The 21616-nt window shown below is 38.0% G+C and overlaps 1 protein-coding gene across 4 annotated transcripts; it reads right to left on the bottom strand.

Moving 5' to 3' along the window:
- Positions 1-229: 229 nt before the first annotated feature.
- On the bottom strand, positions 230-21616 carry rin3 (Ras and Rab interactor 3). 4 transcript variants are annotated; one of them, XM_066673281.1, is made up of 10 exons: positions 21344-21616; positions 18603-19240; positions 16116-16230; positions 15344-15416; positions 15166-15257; positions 12921-14393; positions 8498-8806; positions 5983-6114; positions 4474-4637; positions 230-1645 (listed from the first exon to the last, which is right to left on the bottom strand). In XM_066673281.1, exons 2-10 carry the CDS (start codon positions 19176-19178, stop codon positions 1307-1309), a joined length of 3273 nt encoding a protein of 1090 aa, XP_066529378.1. In that variant the 5' UTR covers positions 19179-19240; positions 21344-21616; the 3' UTR covers positions 230-1306. The 4 variants fall into 4 exon arrangements, 2 of the variants coding, with proteins under 2 accessions (XP_066529378.1, XP_066529387.1); XR_010802768.1 differs by lacking the exons at positions 230-1645; positions 4474-4637 and adding an exon at positions 6269-6572; XR_010802769.1 differs by lacking the exons at positions 230-1645; positions 4474-4637 and adding an exon at positions 6325-6572 and having other exon boundaries at positions 6000-6114.

Below are 21616 nucleotides of genomic sequence, written 5' to 3'. Positions count from 1 at the left end.
TTTGGAGAGAAAAAAAGTGACCTTGCTTTGGTTGAATTTGAAAATATATTTCCTTATTGTCTTTGAGTTATATAAACATTATTCATGTGATTTAAGTCATGCATACAAACATTTTTTTTGTAATTACTGGTAACTGTATTTATAACTTGGGATATGATCCAGAATTTGAAGACAAATTTAATTATTATACAATGGTAACAATATGAAAATGTAACAAACATTTTAAACATGTCATATAAATGCAGAATTAATAAAAAATAAATGAACATTTTATTCCCAGATAGACTACACAGCCTTGCTTTTTTATTTATTTTTATTTTTTTTTTTTGTTGTTTGTTAGTTTTTTGTTTGTTTTTTAATGATGAGTTATTATTGTCCATTATTCCAGGCTTCTTATAGTAGGAATACTGATATGACTTGTTCTTGTTTGTATGGCCACGGTGAATGAGAGGACACACATCCCATACCAGCAGTCCTACTTTTAGAAGTTTTATGAATAATAGGCCAAGGACTGTGTTTATTCTGTCTTACAGGAAACATTACGTGTGAAAATGAGAACAAATATATAAAACAGTCACTAAAAAAAACAAGCACCAGAATGAAGTTGTGGTCTGTGAAATCCATACATTCCCTTCTTTAATTGACAAACCAGTGTCAAATAGTTGGAAATAACATAATGTGGAGAGTCTGTTCATATATATATACTATATATATTTTGTGAAATTAAAAATGGTAATTTTTAAAGAAGCAATCAGTCACTTTTTGCAAACATTCTTCTTCGCATTAAAAATATTTAAGAGTTTTCTGGATTTATCAGGGGACTCCTTACTAAACCTGTTTTAAACATGGCTGCTCTCATGTTGGGGACACATTCTATGGAGCACAAACTTGTTTATTATATCATGTGATTTGCACTGTACAGAAAAACTGTAAATAACTTTCATATTTATTATTAGTGCTCCCAACCTGCGCCCAGTGAATCCGGGTAGGCTCCGGACCCACCACAACCCTAAACTGGAGAAGCGGTTACAGACAATGAATTAATGAATGCATGAATTATTATAATAATAATAAAACATGTCTGATTGCTTCTTTAAAAAGAAAGAGTATAAAGAGTAAAGGCACTGCTGCTTTGTCCTCACTGATTTTTAAGATTAAAAAAAAAAAGTTTCAAATTGATTATAACCTTGGCGTAGCTCCTAATACTTCAAATTGCAGTTTTGGAATAGGCTGTAATGGTGCCATATGTCAATTCAATATTAATGTCCAGTTTATAAACTACTGTACCCTGTCTTTGACAAGTTTCTCAGATCAGACTGTCCTCTTGGGCAGGGATAGGGTCAGAGGGAGGTAATGTCTGGCTTTCAGGCTCCTGTCCTGGCCAGCGTCCGTGACGGTAAACAAAGTAATATTCCTTGCGTGGCTCACTGTGGTGCAAGCTAGATTTGATAGCGAGTGGGAACTCCTCAGGGGTCAGTGACTTGTAGTGGCCATCCACTAACACGGTCAGACAGTAAGAGTCTGGCTCCAGTACCTCAAATTTCTCTGCACACTGCGCTGACAGATCCCGAGCAGTGGTGTTGGGGCGCACTCCCAGGGTCTTAGTGTTGGAACCAGCCTCCAAGAATGACACGTTGATGAAATCCTGCAGAGAGGAATGTTTTTAAATTAAAATATATATATACACTGTATGTTCAAAGGATAGTAATGCACCCAGTGTGAACATTGTGCTCAGCTTTTATATATCTCCTAGAAAAACTAGAAAAATCATCAAATAAAATGGGTCACTCTGGAGCAGTTGTACATAAGCTTTATGTCGCCATGCTCAGTGCCAAACAAAGCATATAGTCAATGGAGCACTGGATCTTTTATGTGGCACTCTGTTTGAGTTGAAGTAATCCTATCGATAATCTCAGCCACAGACGCTCTGCCCACAAGTAGACAGACTCTGATACATTCAGTGCACTAACCTGGCATCTAGGTTCTGCCAGTAGCATTCTGATTGGCTGTACATCCATGTATACACACTTCCGTGTATAATTTTGCACTGGTCCAATGTGAATCCTCCTCCAACATATCATGCCAAAATAGCAGACATGTGACCTTTTGGATATCAGTCAAATTCCTCTTCTGCAGCGGTAGGTGGCTATTGGCCATGCTAAATGCTAAAATGTGGCAATATGAGACTATCCTATCCATAAATAATGATCCAATAACAGTACCTGACCTCACTAATGCTCGTGTGTAAATGCCATCAGATTTTCACAGAAATGTCCCAACCTCCAAAAATTCTTATAAATAATACATGAGCAACTTTGAAGTTCAAAGATTAAAAGTAGTGAAACCCTACATCTTTAAATAAATATTTTCTCAAACCTGTGTTCCACAGTTGTTGGCACACCTGAAAAGTCCTATAAAGGAAATTTAGCTGAAGTATAATTTTAAACGGGACCAACTTTATGCCTTTTCCACACTTTTTTCTGGGTCTTAATAAAATGTCTGTGATGCAGCTGCTTAGGATGCACTTGATAGTCCTTCCATCCAGGAGGTAGGAGATTTTTTCAGAAAGCAGAGACACCTTTGAGCTTTCTTGATTATGGAACCTGTTTTGAGGGACCAACTGAGATTCTCTGCCAAGTGAACACCAAAAAATTTGGAGCTCTTGGCAATATCCACAGTGGAGACATTGATGTTTAGTGGAGAATGATCCTGCTCTTTTCTTCTGAAGTCAACAATCATCTTTTTAGTTTTGTCCACATTCAGAGACAGGTTGTTGATTCTACACCAGTTTATTAGTCACTGCACCACCTTTCTGTATGCTTGTCACTCGTCAGTCTTGCTGATGAGACCCACCATGGTAGTGTCATCTGCAAACCTGATGTTATTTGAGCTCTGCATGGCTGTATAGTTGTGAGTCAGTGGAGTGAACAGCAGTGGAATGAGCACACAGATCTAAGGGAGGCCCCAGTGCTTAGCGTGGTGGTGCTGGTGATGTTTCAGATCTGGACTGACTGAGGTCTCTCAGCTAGGTAATCCAGGATCCAGTTGCAGAGAGACGTGTTCAGGCCCAGTAGATTCAGTTTCCTGATCAAAATTCACCTGCTTCAGAACCTGGACTGTTGGATCAGCAGTGTGTTTGCTGGAATTAGCGTAACAAAATGTGATCTGAATATCCAAGGTTGGGGGGGGGCTTTACCTGGTACAACCATAGATTGAGGCAGGAGACAGCATTGTAAAATCTTTTGCATGATTTGGTCAAAATACCACAAATATCCAATACCACAGCATATATTGCTCCTTGTCTAATCGGCCCTGTTAAAAATATTTAAATCACTGTTTCTCAATGGAGCTATTAGGGCAGTTAGGCAAATATTTGAGTACACGTTTGAGACATGTTTGAGTGCAGTGTTGAAGACAGTTTAACAGTTTGACTGGAGGTCTGTAGAACAGTGAATTGCAATAATCAATATGAGAAAAAAATCAAAACATTCACCAACATTTTAGCATCAAACGTCACTAAGCATGGGACATAAGCATGCAATATTCAGCAGATGATAAAACGCAGTTTTAGTGACTAGTTTAACATCTCTTTAAAAGGGGGCCACTGCTGAAAAACCTGGAAACTTAGAAACAGGAGCTGTGTTAAATATGCATATGCTCTAAGAAAGCTCTTTTATTCTATGATTACTGACTTGGGCAAACCACAAGTAACAAACTAGATTGTCTTGTTTCACGTTTTTGTGTTAGTAATTGCTCCAGAGCCCCAAATTAATGTGCACATGCACAATTTCTTTTTCAATAATATGTCCGCTTTAAGTTCACTTATTTTACTTATTACTTATTGTTAGGCCAAATTCCATTGGACTCCCTATGAGAACTGTGTAAGAGTTTAAAGAAATATTGAGTGCCAAAGAAAAAAGATTTATGTGAAAAAAAAAAACTAGCTAAGCAGTTGAAAATAACAATTTTACTATTGGGGCAGTAATTAAGAAGTTTAAAGCAACTGGAAAATGAAATTGACCAAAAAACGGTGACCTATACAAAATAAAAAACCTGTTGGATGAGCTAAAGAGGGGAGTCCATGTGCAGAGTTTAGAGACAGAAAGATCTAAAGAGATTCTATATGTAGGAATTAATTCAGATATCTTGACATGTGTGTCCCTTAGTTCAGTTATCATTGCAAAGGGAGGCATTAAATATATAAAATGGTCCAGCTGTTTTACACAAATGTTTGAGGAAAATATTTATTTCCAGGTAAAATTTAGGCTTTTTTTCTCTCAACCGTACTTCAGTCAAAAGTTAAACCGGTCTTACTATTTTGAATGAAAGGTCATTAGGATAAGAAAAGAAGCCTGTATTGCTAATGTTGTTAATGCTAGGCATGCTAAGGTTTTTTACATGTTAGCACAGCATAGCTTAACTCCTTGTCACAAAGGAATATATAGAGTGGATGAATGTGTAATTGAATCTTACCTGTACAGAGGAGCGTGAGGCACGGGCTTTATTGAGGGTACGGCGGCGCTCCCACCTATGAATGGAGTCCTGGATTTCCAGACTGAGCTGTCTGGTCACGGCTTGCTTGTCATAGTTTTTAATATGCTCCAGAGCTCCATAGGTGGTTGTGAGATAGTATGAGCCTGCAAACACGTATAACTTACATGAATGCACTGTAAATTACTAAGGGTGCATGGACGCATTTGACCTGCATCACAACTGACTGATACTTGTTCCTAACCATAGGTGGCAATAGTAAAAACTCTCTGAAGGATTTAATTCAAACTTCCTGGCTTTTCTAATCAACTTTAACCAGCCTCTGTGCTAGTGATCATAATAAGACTGAAATGTGCCGAATCTGAAAACAATTTATCTCCTGCACTCACTACTAATCCCAACATGCATCTTGTTTCTGTGCACATACATCCACATTTGCAGTCAGTGGCTGAAAAAGAAAGTGTGTGAAGCTGTTTTCACCTACATATTATATTCCAACAGAAAGCACCCTCGGGACTACACTTTTAATTATAATTTAATTCTTATTTTGAAGCTTTTTAATGCACCACAGTGTTATTGTTGAGGGCAAGCTGTCTTTTGTTTAACAATAAGTGAGTTTGCGCATTCTTACACACACATTCCATGCAATAAACTTCTACAATGATCTTTTGTTTAAGATGATGTTATAATGGTTTTAAAGACATTTATGAATAAACTCATTGTAAATTGGTTAACAAATAAAACAGATTTAATTGGGCCCTCTCAGTATTATTTCTCTCCTCTCCATTTCAGGCCCTGGTACACAATTACAAACCATAAAAACTGCATTACCCAGGAGGCACTGTGTGATGCTCACCTGCTCCTGTTCTCTAGACAAGTCTAGTACAAGACAAGTAGTATTAATGTTAACCTAGTCAATGTTACAGTATGTTAATGCTAAGTAATGGTGTTGACCTGGTTCTAAAAGGACACAATTAACAAGCAAGTCAGACAATGACACAACTGTTTCAAATATAGTAAAGTGATATAATTAAATTAATAATTTGGCAAATGGTGATCCAAACATTAGTAATATCTCCTTGTTATATTTTACTGAAGCCAGAATTTCAGAATAAATTATTTAATGATTTGCTGATAATGGCCAATCCACACACCAATGTGAATATGAAGATTACCAGCAATTTCTTTTTTTCACTTCAAGCTCTGCTCAGAGGTGTCATGTACAAATATAAGTCAGTTAAAGTAAAACCAAGTTCTAGGGTGTTATTCCAACTGCTCATCGTCTCAGACATGTATGAGTAGTTGAAATAAATTGTGTATTTTGTACTGAATTTGGAGAAACCCATTGTTACATCAGTTAAGTTTTTTAAATTGTTCTTGTTTGGTTTATAGCAAACAGTTGAAAGTTTGTAAACGTTGCTCATAAACCTAATTTGCAATATGTGTTGAATAATTTTAATAGAAAATGTGTCTGTACTTCTGTGTCCTTACCCTCTCCTAATTGTAGTGCAGGATCCATCAGTTCCATCATATACTCCACATCCAACAAGAGTGCTGACATGTTGCAGCGAGCCAGTACATACATCAGCACAGGCAAGAAGTCATCTGCGCCATGGGCCTTCCCTACACAACCCAAAACCACATACAGTCATAAATAAAATGTGTTCATATCTGGTCAAATGTGTGCTTGTATTGTTAGGGTAATTGTCACTCCTTGGCAATCACAATTCGCAATGGGAATGAATTTCATTGAGTATTTTGGTATATGCATTAATACTCATGGGCAGTACGGAGGAGCAGCAGACAGTGTCGCAGTCACACAGCTCCAGAGACCTGAAGGTTATGGGTTCAAGTCCCGCTCCGGGTGACTGTCTGTGAGGAGTTTGGTGTGTTCTAGCTGTGTCCACGTGGGTTTCCTCCGGATGCTCCAGTTTCCTCCCACGGTCCAAAAAGCAAAAAAAGTTTGAGTGAATGTGTGTGTGTCTGTGTTGCCCTGTGAAGGACTGGCGCCCCCTCCAGGGTGCATTCCTGCCTTGCGCCCAATGATTCCAGGTAGTCTCTGGACCCACCGTGACCTTGAACTGGATAAGGGTTACAGATAATGAATGAATTAATTAATTTTTTTTTTTTAATAAATACAAACTCTACATAAAACAAAAACACACATTTTAGAAGTTAACATATTTGGAAAGTAATCTAATCTAATATAGTTTTGTTTTACCAGAAAAATTAAGATATTTTGTAAAATGCAATAAAAACAATAATTTCTTGAAGCTTTAACACGAAGCTTTAAACCAATGCAATACTCTGCGTGTGCTACAACACCATGGCTTCGTATCCACAGAACTTGTGTGCCTGACTGTACTGCCTGCGGTCCAGTTCTGTTTTCTATTGAAAATGCATGGCACATTATTAAGATGATAATCAGAGAAGGCTGAATATGGAACTATGGCTGGTGAAGCCAACATTTCTGGAGGGTTTTTCAAAATAATTTCTTTATAAAGTCTTGCAAACTTCAGCAAATTTTATCCTCAGTTCCCAGATAAGCACGAATAAAAGGAAAGGTGACGTAACACTGTGGTATACAGGCCTCTGTTCCAACTCTTTTGAATGATTGCAGGCATCATTTATATTAATATATGTATATATGTTTACCCAAAAATAAAAATAAAAATAAAAACGTAGTAGCACTTAGCAATTGTTCTTTGTACTTTTGTCAGTTACATACAATTTAAAGAGAAGTAATAAACCACAGATAGTTGTATTAATGATATTTTAAACAATGTGTCTAAAGTTTTCAGGCAAAGGTTTGTAAATACAGTAGTATTTTGACCAGAAATGTTCACACACCAGAGAACAGCTATAAAAGCCTCTTAATTTCTCAACCACAGGAAATTCTTTGTTTAACTCTTAACTTTTTTTTCTTCACATTACCCTACCACACATACAGGCTAAAGTCTGTTTACTTTTCTTGAATAAACCAACTCAGTTAAGGCCAAACAACCATTAGTCTGGATTTTGCAATGCAGTTGCTGAACTGTGTTTCCTTTTTATGTATTGTTGATGACAACTGTTGTTACATTGCAGTTAATTTTGGGAGTAAAGAATTAAAGGTAGAGCAGAGTAAAAGCAATTAAAATGTCCCTCACTTTTATTATTATGTAAGCACTAAGTTTAATTAATTAATAATAATAATAATAATAATAATAATAATAATAATAATAATAATAATAAATCTTTTCATTAAACCATTAAATAATAATAAAAATTGAGACTGCAGAAGTATTGCAATAAACACTCTTTGTAATCCAAAATTAAATTATATAAGCATAATCTGTTACAATTAAGACTGAAAAAAATAATCATTTTTAAATTAAATCTATTACTTGAAATAGTACAGCTCTCAAATTCCAAGGGGCTACAAATTTTTAAATTGGCATTCAGTCATTCATCAACAAAAATTAGCGAGCAATATTTATAAAAGTGACACTGTTAGTCAATTTTTCTATAAATTGCAACTCACATGAAATTAAGATTCAAACTGTTTTCTAGTCCCTGAATGGACCAGACTGAGATCCACAGTTCGGGTTACCCCAATTTAGGGTGGCCCTGATCAAAATAGATTAAGTTTATATTCAGGCCACTAGGTGTCACTATAATGTAGAATCATTGGATGAAAAGACTGACTGAAAATGAAATTATTTGGAGACATTTTAATGTAAAGTTGGAAACTGAATATTCCATTCAGCCTTTCAGCTCTCAGACAGTACTGCATGAGACACCACCATGTTGCCAACAACTTGCAAAACTGCAACAGTGTATATCTTTAGCAATTAAAAAGTAATTAAAATTGTGGAAAATTTTCCAATTTGTATACATTTATAAAACTTCTCCATTCTTTTTTTATTATATTTTACAAAAAAAAACCTAAATAAATAAATACATAAATTTAAAAATGTTTCTGAAAAATGTGAAGAATAAATGTGAAGTATATTCTTTCTCTGACCTGGGCAGCCCACAGACATGGACTCATAGATGATCTTGCAGGTTTTGAGGAGCACATTGATCTTCTTCTGAGGTGAATATTCCTGATGCAGAGTTCCCAGCCTCGTCTGGATCTTCTCCATGACAGGGGTTTCGGGAACACTGGTGGTTACCCCTAAGTCTGTGGTTGTGGTGCCCAAAACTACTTGCTGGTTCTCCTTTAGTCTCCTCAAAGTGCCTGTCCGGGAATGAATGTCTTTCAGCCCATTATACACTGGCTCCCTCAGAGGCTTCAGGACACTCTTACAGAGGGCTGCTTCAATGATTATCTCTAAAGGAAAAGAAAAGACAGAAATTAATTTGGAATGTTAACAGCTATGAAGCAGGCATGGGTCAGGAAGCCTATACATGAAAAAAGAATAAGAAATAAGTACAAATACAGCAGCTTAAAATGCTACTTAAACAAGCTATAAGTCCTGGATGTATCTGAGATTCTGCACTGTGAAGCATAAAGCCATTAGCATAACCCCCCAACAACACCACACATTAATCTAAAAACTCTTAAATATTAAAAACAAAAAACCTTATCACACAAGACTTATTTTTATTAAAGGCTATAACAGTAAATGCCACCAAATGTAGCCTAACATCATAGGCCTGCAGGAAAACTCAGCACTTTTGCATAAACAAAAATGTACCTCAGATTACAGATAAGGCACCATATTATTTCTAATTTTGTGTTATGCAGTTTTTAGCAGTGAAAATCGTGGTGGTACTGAAGCGTTTTATAACTACAGGAGTTCATTTAATGTAAGCTATTTGCTTTCACATTTGGGCTCACCTTTCTTGGAAAAGAAGTTGTTTGCAGTTGCTTTACCTCACTTCTGTTTTTTGGGGTTTTTTTTGTAACTTCCCTGCCTCTTTTCTTTTCTTATCTTTCACAGCACGGATTAATGCGCACTGTCGCTTCAGCGGTTAACGGGCCTAGTTAAAAAAAAACGGTGAAGGCGGACTAAACCATTTCTTGCAAGGGGTGAGGCCTGTCCTCAGGCGCTATGTGAAGGCTAGGACACACAATTCAATCCACCAATCAACTGATTTTACCCAAAACATTACCAATTTCCATTAGTTGGCAATATTATTTACGATCCTTAAATAATATTAATATTATATAAGGAAATAATATTCCAGACTCCTCAAGGGCCCTCCCCTCTGATGGGGCCCTCGTAACTCAGTCCCACTTTTCACTACGACGACGCCAGTGGCTCAGGGAGTATAAAAACACCCATGTGAGTTATACTTTACAGGCATAGTTGACAGCAAAAATCAATTGGCTCCAGAAAATAGTAACTTATAGAACTTTTTAAAACTTCCAGAAACTATCAGCACAACATGATCTAAAGTAACATCATAATCTCAAACTTAGAGGTGTGACCAATGACAATACAGCACATATGTTGTCACCAGTGTAACATGATGAAACTGCAAACATCAGACAACACCCACAAAATGACAACAAAACGCTTATGGAGGGATGTCAAAAACCACAATGCTCATACAGCAGGCATAGTTCTGTCCATAATGCAGAGTAAATTATGCTGGGTCCAAGAATTGATGCTTGTTCTAATAGAGTTGGTTTTTGTGAAGCTATAAAATGAGATTCACATTTGCCAGTTAAAAAAACAAAGTATGTTAAAAAAAAAAAAAAAAACAAAGTCATGGAAGGGAGTTGTAATATTCTTCTTCTGTGAGTTTACTGATGGTTGTACAGCACCCAGGAGTAAATATTACTTATACACACCCAGAGGTTTCCTGTTTCTGAATCCAGAATACATTAAATATTTAACTTATTACTATAAAATTTAATTTCCTGTAATTATTGGATGAAATTCATGTACAAAATAATCAGGGTCTAATGTGTTCTTGAGTACAAAGCACACATTTCTTTAAAAAAAAAAAATGCAATTACCAAGTAATTGAGGCTATGGGGAAGATGTAACCAAATATATATTTAATTATATTCCCCAAAGTACTTACATACAACCCCAATTTCCAAAAATGTTGGGATTCTTTGATATTTGTGATAAAAATTTAAATCTGTGACTCATTTTCTTTACTCTTCACTGAAAAAAAACCCAAAAGTACAAAGAATAATTTCCAATGTTTTATCTGAGCAGCTTTATTGCATTTTGCATTTCTGTTTGTAGAATATACAAGTTACTCCATTTTCAAACATTCCACTATTAAAAAGTGAATATATATATATATATATATATATATATATATATATATTTTTTTTTTTTAAAATGCACCCATTAAAGACTTAGAATTAGCTAGCAAATATCAAAGGCTAGCAAAGTGTCAGGGCTCACTATATTGTGCCTGATTTTATGAAAAGTTTATCAAATAATTCTCAATACAAGATTCACAATACATCATTGTGTGAAAAGATTGTATGTCCCTGACTTGCCTGTCAAGGACTCTATTTACTCCATTTAGAGACGCACCATTAAGAGAAACATTAGAAAACAGAGACCATTGAGCAGCTAAAATTTTGTAAAAAGCAAGAATGGACAAAAATTCTACTTGCAAAACGTTAACAATTTGTATCCTCAGGTCCGGTAACACAGTGTTAAATAAACTGCTGTTCCAACGTTTTTAAATATGTTCCTGGCATAAGTTTCTTAATGTATTCATAAACATACAAATAAGTCTTTCTGTAAAAACATTGAAAATGTTTCTTTGTAAGTTTGTAAGGTAAAGCTATCTTCAAGAAAATGAACAAATCACAGATGCTTGATGATATTGCATCATACAATAAACTCCATAAGACTATGTATATCCCTTAGATAAGGGAAAATCATATCTTCAAAAATATTCTCTCACAATACTTCCCTAAACATGACAGGCAAAGCTCAGCAATGACTCAATAGATCTCTATGACTACAGCAAGAAACTAATCTAAACACTTCCCCCAGTGAGCTATGTAAAATGGTTGTTATTATGAAGCAAAGCTTGTATCTCCTTATTAGCAAACTCCAGCAAACGCTGTTTTTTCTTCTAAACTATTTTAATAAAGTACTACAGAGACTCTTTTTGCATATTCCACAGATTCCATGACAATCTTCTGACAGAAAGTGGATAATCAACATCCAGACATTTTAAGCTAATTTTGGCTTTGCGAAACAAGACATTTTTATGTAAATAAAATTACAAGTTTGTTTCATCATAGATGGGTTGAATGGTAATAAAAATAGGGGATTTCAGTACAATCCAATCAAATTTTTTCTCCGCTCCAGCACTGCTGGTTTAATCCATTAGCAAATTATTATTTGCTACATTAGCTCAGTCAAGCTTGGAGTGTGTAAATAACAAATTGTGAACAGCCATGGGCCTTCAGAATTCTGAACTGTGGACAGAACATGAAAAGCTGAACTACACTGATTACAAGCTTAATGTGAATTTATAATGTTCAAGTGTTGATATAATGCAGTAGATAGCACTACTGCCTTTAACACAGCAACATACCGTTCAATTTCCAGCTTCATCAAAATACTGTGCTACACTAAAAGTCCTTCAGCAAGAGTCCTAACACTGTATTTGTATACATCTGTAACAATGTGATTCTGGGGGGAAATGTCAAATCTGTCAAATGCCATTAATAAGTAAATAAACAAATATTCATTTTACGTGAACCATGTCTTCATTACTGTGAACAAATCCCTACCCTGAAGTTAATCCTAACCCACAAGTTTTCGCAATCATGCGTGTGACCCACAAGTCAACATATCACACTGGATGATGACAGCATGTGCAGTTAAGTGTGATTTCGGGGAAAAGCACATGATGAATTATCTGACCATTATTCTGGACACACAGCCACATATCAGATGCAGATCATATCAAGGAAATAAGAAGATTGCTAAAACTAAGTTTAAAAAAAGGTTTAAGTTCAGATTTTGTGTGTTCCTCAGACTTTAACAGAATCAGATCTGTGCTGAAAAGTCATACTTTTAACAAGTCAACCCTGTAATGTGAATGTTGCCAAAGCTACATCTAGACCATTCTGACCATACACACTTCATATTAGTGGTCATTCATTCATGCATTGTCTGTAACTGCATGTCCAGTTCAGGGCTGCGGTGGGTCCGCAATACTTATACTTAAATCATTTACTATAATGTGTCCTTTACATGTATATAAGCATATGTATAAGGTACTTTACTAGACCTACATACATTTCTCAACCATCCAGAGGCTCTTTAGGGAACCTAATGACCTTCTTCTGGCACCTGGTTTTAATTTGACCCTAAATTTCAAGCTGAATCATGGTGGTTGGGGGCTACTGTGAAATTTCAAGAAGGAATTCTAGAATTATCTTCACAAGCAGAATAAGTGACAACTGCTTTACACAAATGTGTGCTGCAACTGTATAAGCAATTTACCCAGCTTTTCTTCAGAGTAAGCTGCCGACTCCTGCAGGTTCTGCAGCTCTGTGCTCTGGATCAGGTAGCTTTTGAGCTGAGTCATCATTTGTCTAATCTCCTGGAGCATTTCTGTACTTGAGGAGTGCCTTCGCATGGTGTCCAGGGTGTAGGCCCTGTAATCCTGCACAAGGTTCCCAAAGTAGGTGTTTCCATCTCGAGCCATCTCCACAATTCGTTTCTGCAGCTTGTGGTCAGCAGACATGAAAGTTGTAAAAACAGTGGAGAAGCTCACCAAGGACAGTCGCTGTTTAGCTCGATCTAGCATGATGGTGGGTGTTCTCTTCACTATACCACTTGTCGCTGTAGTGTCCGACTCCTCTTCTGTGCTGCTGGTAGAGTAGGAGTCGTGGTCTGGCTGGGGAGCACCTCCTTCAGGAGAGAACAGTGAGACGTCAGGAACTTTTGAGTGACCTTCCGTGACAAATCGGTGTGTGGAAGTAGGAGTTTTGGGGGTTTGTGGCATTAAGATAGGTTCTTTGGTGGTTCCTCCAAGGTTGTCATTGACGTCTTGAGTTGTTGTGTTTACAGCTTGAGAAAACCTTTTCCTTCTTGGAGGTGGCACTGGAGGACCAGGCTTCTTGACCTCCACCTCCAGCACTGTAGTCACAGCAGAAGCTCCATTTGATATCTTAGAATGATCTACAAGGCCTTCATCTACCTGAGACTTTTGCTGCACTGGAGCCTCTTCAAGATTCTCGCACTGTGCCATGTTGCTGTCGTCGTCCAGACAGATGAGAGATGCCACAGGAGCCTCTCCAGGAACCTCTCTCTCTGTCTCAGCTGGTAAAGAGGAACTGGAAGCCTTTCTGTTAGAAGGTTCCTCCAGGATGTCGTCTCCTGACGGCTGATTCTCTGACAGCCTGCGACGGAGTGGTACTGGAGGAATCCTGTGCGAAGGCACACGTGTAGCCTGCTTTGACACTTCGCTCTGAGGTGGTTTGGCTGCGTCTGGCTTGGTCGTCTCGGCGTCAAGGCTGAGCTCTGAGGTTCCCCCTCTCTCTGCATAAGCATGCTGGTTTCCTTCCTCTTTCTTAACCACAGGCAGAGGTGGAGAGCTCAGTGAGATCAGAGTGGACTCATGTGACGTAATCTCCTCTCTTGCTGTTTTATTTAAAGCCTGCACCAAAGCTCCTTCTGATACACCAATAGGACGTGGAGGCAAAGGTGGGGGTCTCTTGTACTTGGGCCCCTGAACCTGAAGGGGATTGTTGAGGCTCTGGCTCCTGAGGATGGGTGGAGGTGAGCTGGAGGACAAACTGCTGCAATATTCCTCAATGAATATAGGGTTGACATACCAGAGACGGTCGCTACCAACAGAAAGTTGGATTTCACAGGAGCTGCTATGATTTGCTGCACTTCGAATGCCACCACTAGCTGCACATTTACTCATATTGTCATGGATTTGGCTGTTCAGTGTTGAATTCCAGAACTCTGTAGCAAGAAAAATAAATTTACTTACTTAGTACATAATAATGTTAATTAGTGTTATAAGATTTTATCCTAAATAATTGTAAATGGTGCATGGTAGGCCTAAAAATTAGTGGGTAGAGTCCAACTCCTAGCGCAGGCAGGAGCACTGCACTACACTAATAATAGTCCTTAGGCAAGACTCCTAAAGCTACATTAGGCTACCTCTGAAACATAATAAATCTTGCTAAAGGTATCGGTCAATATATATATAGTGCACTATAATAGGGAACTGAATTCAGGAGGGTAGTGAAAGATTCCAGGCACTGCCTTGTGGGTTTTTACCAAGCAATGTAATGCTTTATGGGTACCTGCTATGCTTTATTTGTACACTACTTCTTGCTGTACATTTTGGGATTGTTTGTGTGCACTCTGTTTTTGGACACAACTGCAAAATGGCAGAGCCCCAAATTAGTGCACTGTAGAATGAACAGGGCACAGTTTCTGAAATATTTTTGGACATAGCGCTAAATTGCTGCATTCACTGCTGTATACACTCAGTCTAGTGATGTGATCTGAGGTGGAAGTCACAGGCACACGTCACAACACACATTGCTTAGCAAGTTAAAATGCTGTTATAACTTCACAGAATGAGAAAAAGAGGAACATGCGTTTAAATTTTTGTGTGTAATCTGGCATTTCTCTGGAGTTAATAGTTATTGAAAACAAGAACACAGCACTAGTCTGGTCGGTCAGTCATGTGACAATGATGTTGAGTTCACCCATCACGTATTACCTAGGCCAAGGCTGGAAATCACCTCCATGTCTTCATATTTAGTTGCCCTGACAATGGCTTGAGGTAATTTAAGGGGGAAAGGGAGGATGTCCCTAGATGAAAATGAAAATATAGTGTTTATAATGGGCTCAGTTTTATAGTCATATGGTAAATATTTTGATGTTGGAGCATACCTTACCTGCTAACACAGTAAAACGAAATGAGTTTGAAGATATTGTCGAAAACCAGGAGAGAGCCTTCAATATAAAGCACTTTGAGGGAGACAAAAAAGTTTATGGTCAAAAAAGCATGAGAGCTTCAACATGTTTAGCAACATTACATTACAATGTGTCCCCTAATCAGTGGACCCAGGATGCCACCCAGAAGAAACTGTTGGCTGGATATTTTTGTTTCTCAGTCCAGCAGTGACACTGTGGGGTTTAAAAACTACAGCAGCACTGCTGTGTCTGATCCACTCGTACCAGCACAACACACACTAACACACCAACACCACGTCAGTGTTACTGCAGTGCTGAGAAAGATCCACCTCCCCCATCTTACCTGCTCTGTGGTGGTCCTGTGGTCCTGTGACATACGTATGTGTGTGTGTGTGTGTGTGTGTGTGTGTGTGTAAAATGGTGGCCTTAAAAATGAGTTTAGATGGTGACCATATATAAAATACTGAGGCTAACAGAGAGAAAATCCCCTATATTTGGCTCTCACAAACACACACATCAAGACAAGTAAAGTGGAGTGGGCAGGAAGTCCGCTCAATTTTAACAGCTGCAGTTTAAGGCTGAGAACAGGAAACCTATGGTCAGCTCCCCTCCTCCACAGCGCACCGCTGGCCTATGCAACACCTACTGTCTGTCTATGAGTGTGTGCATACACATATATGTGTGTGTTATTGCAATTGTTTCTAAATATTGGATTTGTAGACTTGTTTACAGTTTTCCAGGTTGTATACTCACAGGCCTTTTCTTCTTTTACATGAAATTCCTGGATCTGAGGCTCCCCCTGCTGGTCCTGAAGACGCATGGATACAACCATCGACTTCTGGCCTGTGTCCCGTCTCACTAAAAAAATCTTGGAAGAAACATTGACAGCATTAGAACAGTCTGTTGTACGCTATGAAACTGGCACGAGCTATAGATAGAAATATATATTTACATTGAATCCACACTGATCTCTGGATTAGGAACACCTACATTGTATCTACGCTCATTGTCCATTTTATCAGCTCTATTGACTACTCACAGGAGCACTTTGCTGTTCCACATTTACAGACTGTTGTCCACCTTTCTCTGCACACATTCTTGTCCCCACCCTGTTCTTCAATGGTCAATTGGTGGATCATTCTCAGTACTGCTGTGACACTGGCACGGTGGTGATGTGTTTGTGTATGGTACGAGTGGATCAGACACAGCTGTCCACACTGTGTCCACTTTCTCTTCGTTCTGTTAGACACACCTACCTCGGCCCATCTTGTAAATGTGAAGTCAGAGACTGTAGCTCATCTGCTGCTGCACAGTTTGTGTTGGTTGTCCTCTAGTCCTTTATCAGTGGATACTGCAGTATAGGACACCGTTGGCTGGATAATTTTTGGTTGGTGGACTATTTTCAATCCAGCTGTGACGCTGAGTGCTTTAAAAACTCTAGCAGCCCTGCTGTGTCTGATCCACTCATAGCAGGTCAGGGCACACCAACACGCCATGTCAGTGTCCCAGCAGCACTGAGAATGATCCAACAAGCAAATCATTCTTGCGGTGGTCCTGTAGGGTTCCTGACCATTGAAGAGCAGGGTGAAATGGGGAAAGAAAGTATGCAGAGAAACAGGATGGACAATGAGTGTAGATACTAGTTAGGTGTTCCTAATCCAGTTATCAGTTTATAATCAAGCCTGGAGATCATAGCAAGTAAGTACTCCCTCGGATAAACCTCGGGAGGAACAATAAATTCCTCTTTTTGGAGAGCCCATCTTCCTCTGGTCAAACTACTTAGAACATTATAAATAAATGAAAACTGCTTAGGTAGAAGTTGGTAGGTAGAGTTGTATGCATAGTGGAGGCTTTAATAAATATTTATGCTGAATCATTCCCATCATATTTCCGACTAATAGTAGATCATTGACTGGATGTCAATCCATTGTACCATTACCTTAATTATTAGTGGACATTTAACAGCAGTTACATTCATCCTCCTTTCCTCCTTAAAGGAACACTAGGTAGGAATTTGTATCTTAAAATTACAGCTTTAAAATCAGTGTGATTTAGAGTCTGTGTGTTTGCTACTCCAGGCTCAGAATGGCAGGAACTGCACTATGTAACCCAGTACCAGTCAAAATTTTGGACACACCTTCTCATTAGTCATTGGTGGAATAGGGCTAGTGACTGTACACTCTCAGAAAAAAAGGTACGGTAGAGGTACATTATTGGTCACTAAAGGTACAAACTGTGTAAATGTTCCTTTAACAGTACAGCAGTGTTTAAAAGTCCAGTTTTGCTCCTTAAAGGTACATTACATTCTCTTCTACAGAAGGAGAGATACCTGTTTGTAATCTTTCAGTATAGAACTGTGTCATAATAAAATAAATAAATAAATAAATAAATTAAAAGTCCTGGAGATGAAACGGGGAGTATGAAATGAACACAACTTTAAAATCTTTAATTATAATAAAATAAGGTACAATTATGTTCCCTAATTAAAGGTACAAGTATGTACGTTTCAGGGTACCACCACAGAGACAGGAAAAGGTACCAGCACAGTGACAAATTTTCTGACAGTGTATAGAACTATGTACCAGCCCCAAAGTCTGCACAACTCAAGCTCTGGTGGCGAGCAGTTCTACAAATTAACTCTTGATGAGGCCACAGCTGTTCACTGAAAACCATTCTAGGTGACGACCTCATGAAGCTGATTGAGAGAACACAGAGAGTGTGCAAAGCTGTCATCAAAGTAAAAGGGGGCTACTTTGAAGAATCTAAAGTAAAAAAAAACATGGTTTGTTTAACACTTTTGTTTTGTTTACTACATAATTCCATGGGTGTTCCTTTATAGTTTTTATGTCTTCATATTCATTTACAGTGTAGAAAATAATAATAATTTAACCACTGAATGAGATGATGTCCAAACTTTTGACTGGTGCTGCACATTCACAACGTGGAAAATGACCCCAAACAAAGGAAACCCTTCCTGAGTGGGTGTGTCCAAGCATTTGACTGGTACTGTATTTGGAGGAGGGTAGGAAATCACCCCCCCCCCCTTTTAATTTCAGGAAAGTGCTGCAAAAATGAGTTACACTAGCGAGAGCTGCAGAAGTAAATAAATAAATAAATAAAATTCACCTAGTTTTTCTTTAATCTACCTGTTTAGTGTTGTACCTCCAGGAGCACAGAATATCAATACATGTATTATTTATCATGATGTTTCTGCCCAGTGTTCATTATTTATAATCTCACCCCAGGTGCTTCCTTGTTGAGTATACGAACAGCTCTTTCCTGTGTCATTCCCAGCTGCAGCCACACCGGACACGTCTTAATGAGCTTATCCAAGACACTTATACTTGGAGGAGCTGGTTTCTGAGGCTGGTCAGATGAAACTAGTGTGAGGGGACTTTTTACGACATGTGGTGGCGGGGGTCTGGCGAGAGCAGGAGAGGAGGGCTTGGAGCCAGGACGTGGTGGGGGTCTGGACATAGCTGTGGAGGACACCTTAGGAACAGATGAAGGCTGTTGTGCAGGGACGGGTGGGCAGACTGCCTTGGGCACCTGCGGAGACATGGGCTTGTGGGCTGGAGGAGAGAATGGTTTAGGGTTGAGAGACGGAGAAATGGTTTTCCAGCTGGAGAAAGGAGGTGAAAGAGGCAGTGGAGGGGAGGTGGGCTGCAGGGGAGGGTCGACTGAAAGGTCAACCAGTGGTACTGGAGATGTAGATGGAGGGGAGGACGAGCAGTTGGCTCTCACAGGAGTAGGAGAGCTTGGGCAGTTGGGTTTTGGGAGGCCAGGCGGGGCTGTGGCAGGAGCCGAGGAGAGCATGGTGCATAATGAAGGATTGGGAGAAAAGAAGTTTGCAGATTTACAACGGCCTTGAGGTCACCCTGCAGAGAGATCAAAGAAACATACAGATACCTGTAGTTGAATGAAAGAGCAACACTTCTGCTGCTGTAGGCTGCAAGATGACCACAAAGACCTTTGGTAGAAAAGCAAATAATAGAAACATACTAAATTGTATTTGCTTGCAAATTCAGGTAAAGTTCATTTCCTGGCTGATAAAATAGGCACTGGTAAAATATTGCTGTAAAATACACTGTTAAAAAAATAATTAAAGTTCTTAACGGGGTACTTGGCAATTGGTACAGAACCTTTACATTATGAGGTTCTTTAAAGGAACACTACGTTAATGTGTTTATTTATTTATATTTATTAATATTTTACTCCTTTTTAGCTCCTCTAGCTCTACCTACTATAATTCATTTTAACAGCACTGTATTCAAATCTGTGAATTGGGGGAGGGAGAATGGCAGTTTTCTACCCTTCTCCAAAATGTACATAGTGCCGTTTCTGCAGTGCTGAGCCCAGATTAGCAAAGACAGAGGCTCTGTTCTCTGTATTACACCGCACTTGAGCATCACATTGATTTTGAAGCTGTCATTTTAAGTTAAAATTATTACATAGTGTTCCTTTAAAAGAGCTCATTTTTAAGGGCGCCATCAACTGAGAGACTCTTTTGCAAATCTAAACTTATTTCTTCTGTTACATTGCTCTCAAGAACCACGTTGATATTTTTATTTTGTCTTTTAGGCCCTTGTTTAATTCTGTCAAGTTCTATTTTACCACTTGATCCACCCTATTCCGTTTGTTTTGCAATACATATATTGCAAGCAAAGTTGATTAATGGTAATCAACTTTGAATATAAGGACGTACTGTGCAGAAGTCTTAGGCACCTAATAATTATTTATTCTTAAACTAATGCCTTCTCAGTAAGTGTGGTGCTTGTATAAAGTTAGATATCATCACAGTAAATACAAAAAATATATAATATAAAACAAATAAGACATATCACTTTTTTCCCCATAAAGTAGTAAGTGTGAGTGAGTTTAACGAACGATTTTGTTCAGATTCTCCTTGATTGCATGAATTTGTTAAATCAACAGCACACATCATTTAAAATCATTATTTATTAACCGCTAAAAGTAGGTATTGGATGCTAACCTCAAATAATATGGACTTCCATGAGGAGAGATTTGGAAAAATTTAAACCAACACATTCACACACAGCATATCACACTCACTGGAACAATGTTATTAGGTTTTATTCTAATGTTGGCCGCTATTTGTTGTTTGTTTGTTAGTTTTTTAGCAAATAAACACTTACTGCTCTTGTAAATAGCTTTTCAAATCTCATAACCTCTGGTGCCGAAAACTTCTGCACAGTACTGTAAGAGGAGCTAGGTGTAGTGTCTGGTGCTGTTACTGAGGGTAGAGTTGTAGTAGAATAAAAAAAATCATATAAATGTGGGTTTTTTTTTTTTACATTCTTATGCTTAAACAATAAAAATTTGTTCTTCGCAAGAAACACCCTTCCTCCCCTTGTCCTAGTACAGAAACATGTCTCTCAAAGATGCAATGTCAACTCTGTTAAAACGCTCACTGATTTTTTGGTTCTTTTTGCCATACAAATTTTGCAAACAGAAAAACAAACAAAAAATAAAAAACAGCAGAAGTATTGGTAAAAGTGAATCAACATTGAATATAAAGGATGTAAGAGGAGCTAGATGTAGTGTCTGATGGTGTTACTGAAGATATTGAGACTAAAGAAGTCCAGATAAATCTTTTTAATGTTCAGTAAAGGCCCTTGCTCTATTGTGTGTAATTCTATTTTATTACTTGATGCTGTTTAAGTTTTAATAAAGTCTTTTTTACTTTTCTTGTAAAAAATCATCTTTTCTTCCCCTTGTTCTTTTATAGAAACATCTCTCCTATAGATACAATCTCAACTGTTGAAACACTTAGTAATCTTTAAGATTGTTTTGCAATGCATATTTTGCAAGCAGAAAATAAAAAAAAAGTCCAGGATACTTGTCATAGTAAGCCTTTTTTAATCCGAGAAAAGGAGTTCAATGTAGTGTATGCTGCTAAAAGTTCTAGAAAACTAAAGAAGTCCCGAAAAGTGTAATTCAGTATTTGTTTGTATACTCACCTACTAGATGATCCACATTCTTGGGCTGCAGCAGCTGTTTTCTTCATCGTTCTGTCTTTCACATCACGAAATCCTCTCTTATAGCCCCCCGTTTTTTCTTGCCTTATTAATCTCTCTAGCAAAAAGTCTCTCTGAGATAAGAGGACTCCTCCAGCTCCTTCCTTTGCTCCCTCTGACTTTCAGTTTTCCTTTAATGGAACTGGTATTTCTCCTTTTCTAACAAATACCCAAATAGGATTTGAAATGCCCAGAAACACCCAAAAACTCTCTCTC

The sequence above is a fragment of the Hoplias malabaricus genome, chromosome 1 (assembly GCF_029633855.1).
Source record: "Hoplias malabaricus isolate fHopMal1 chromosome 1, fHopMal1.hap1, whole genome shotgun sequence".
Taxonomy (NCBI): Eukaryota; Metazoa; Chordata; class Actinopteri; order Characiformes; family Erythrinidae; genus Hoplias; species Hoplias malabaricus.
Note: the sequence above shows the minus strand (reverse complement) of the source record. Positions and strands in the feature narration are given on the sequence as shown.

Coding starts and splice junctions, on each gene's coding strand:
- rin3 (XM_066673281.1), bottom strand. CDS start 19,178: ATGCTCTCCTCGGCTCCTGCCACAGCCCCGCCTGGCCTCCCAAAACCC. Junction 16,231..18,602: donor TCAACAAGGAAGCACCTGGG/GTGAGATTATAA, acceptor GTTTCTTCCAAG/ATTTTTTTAGTGAGACGGGA. Junction 15,258..15,343: donor TCGTTTTACTGTGTTAGCAG/GTAAGGTATGCT, acceptor ATTTTCATCTAG/GGACATCCTCCCTTTCCCCC.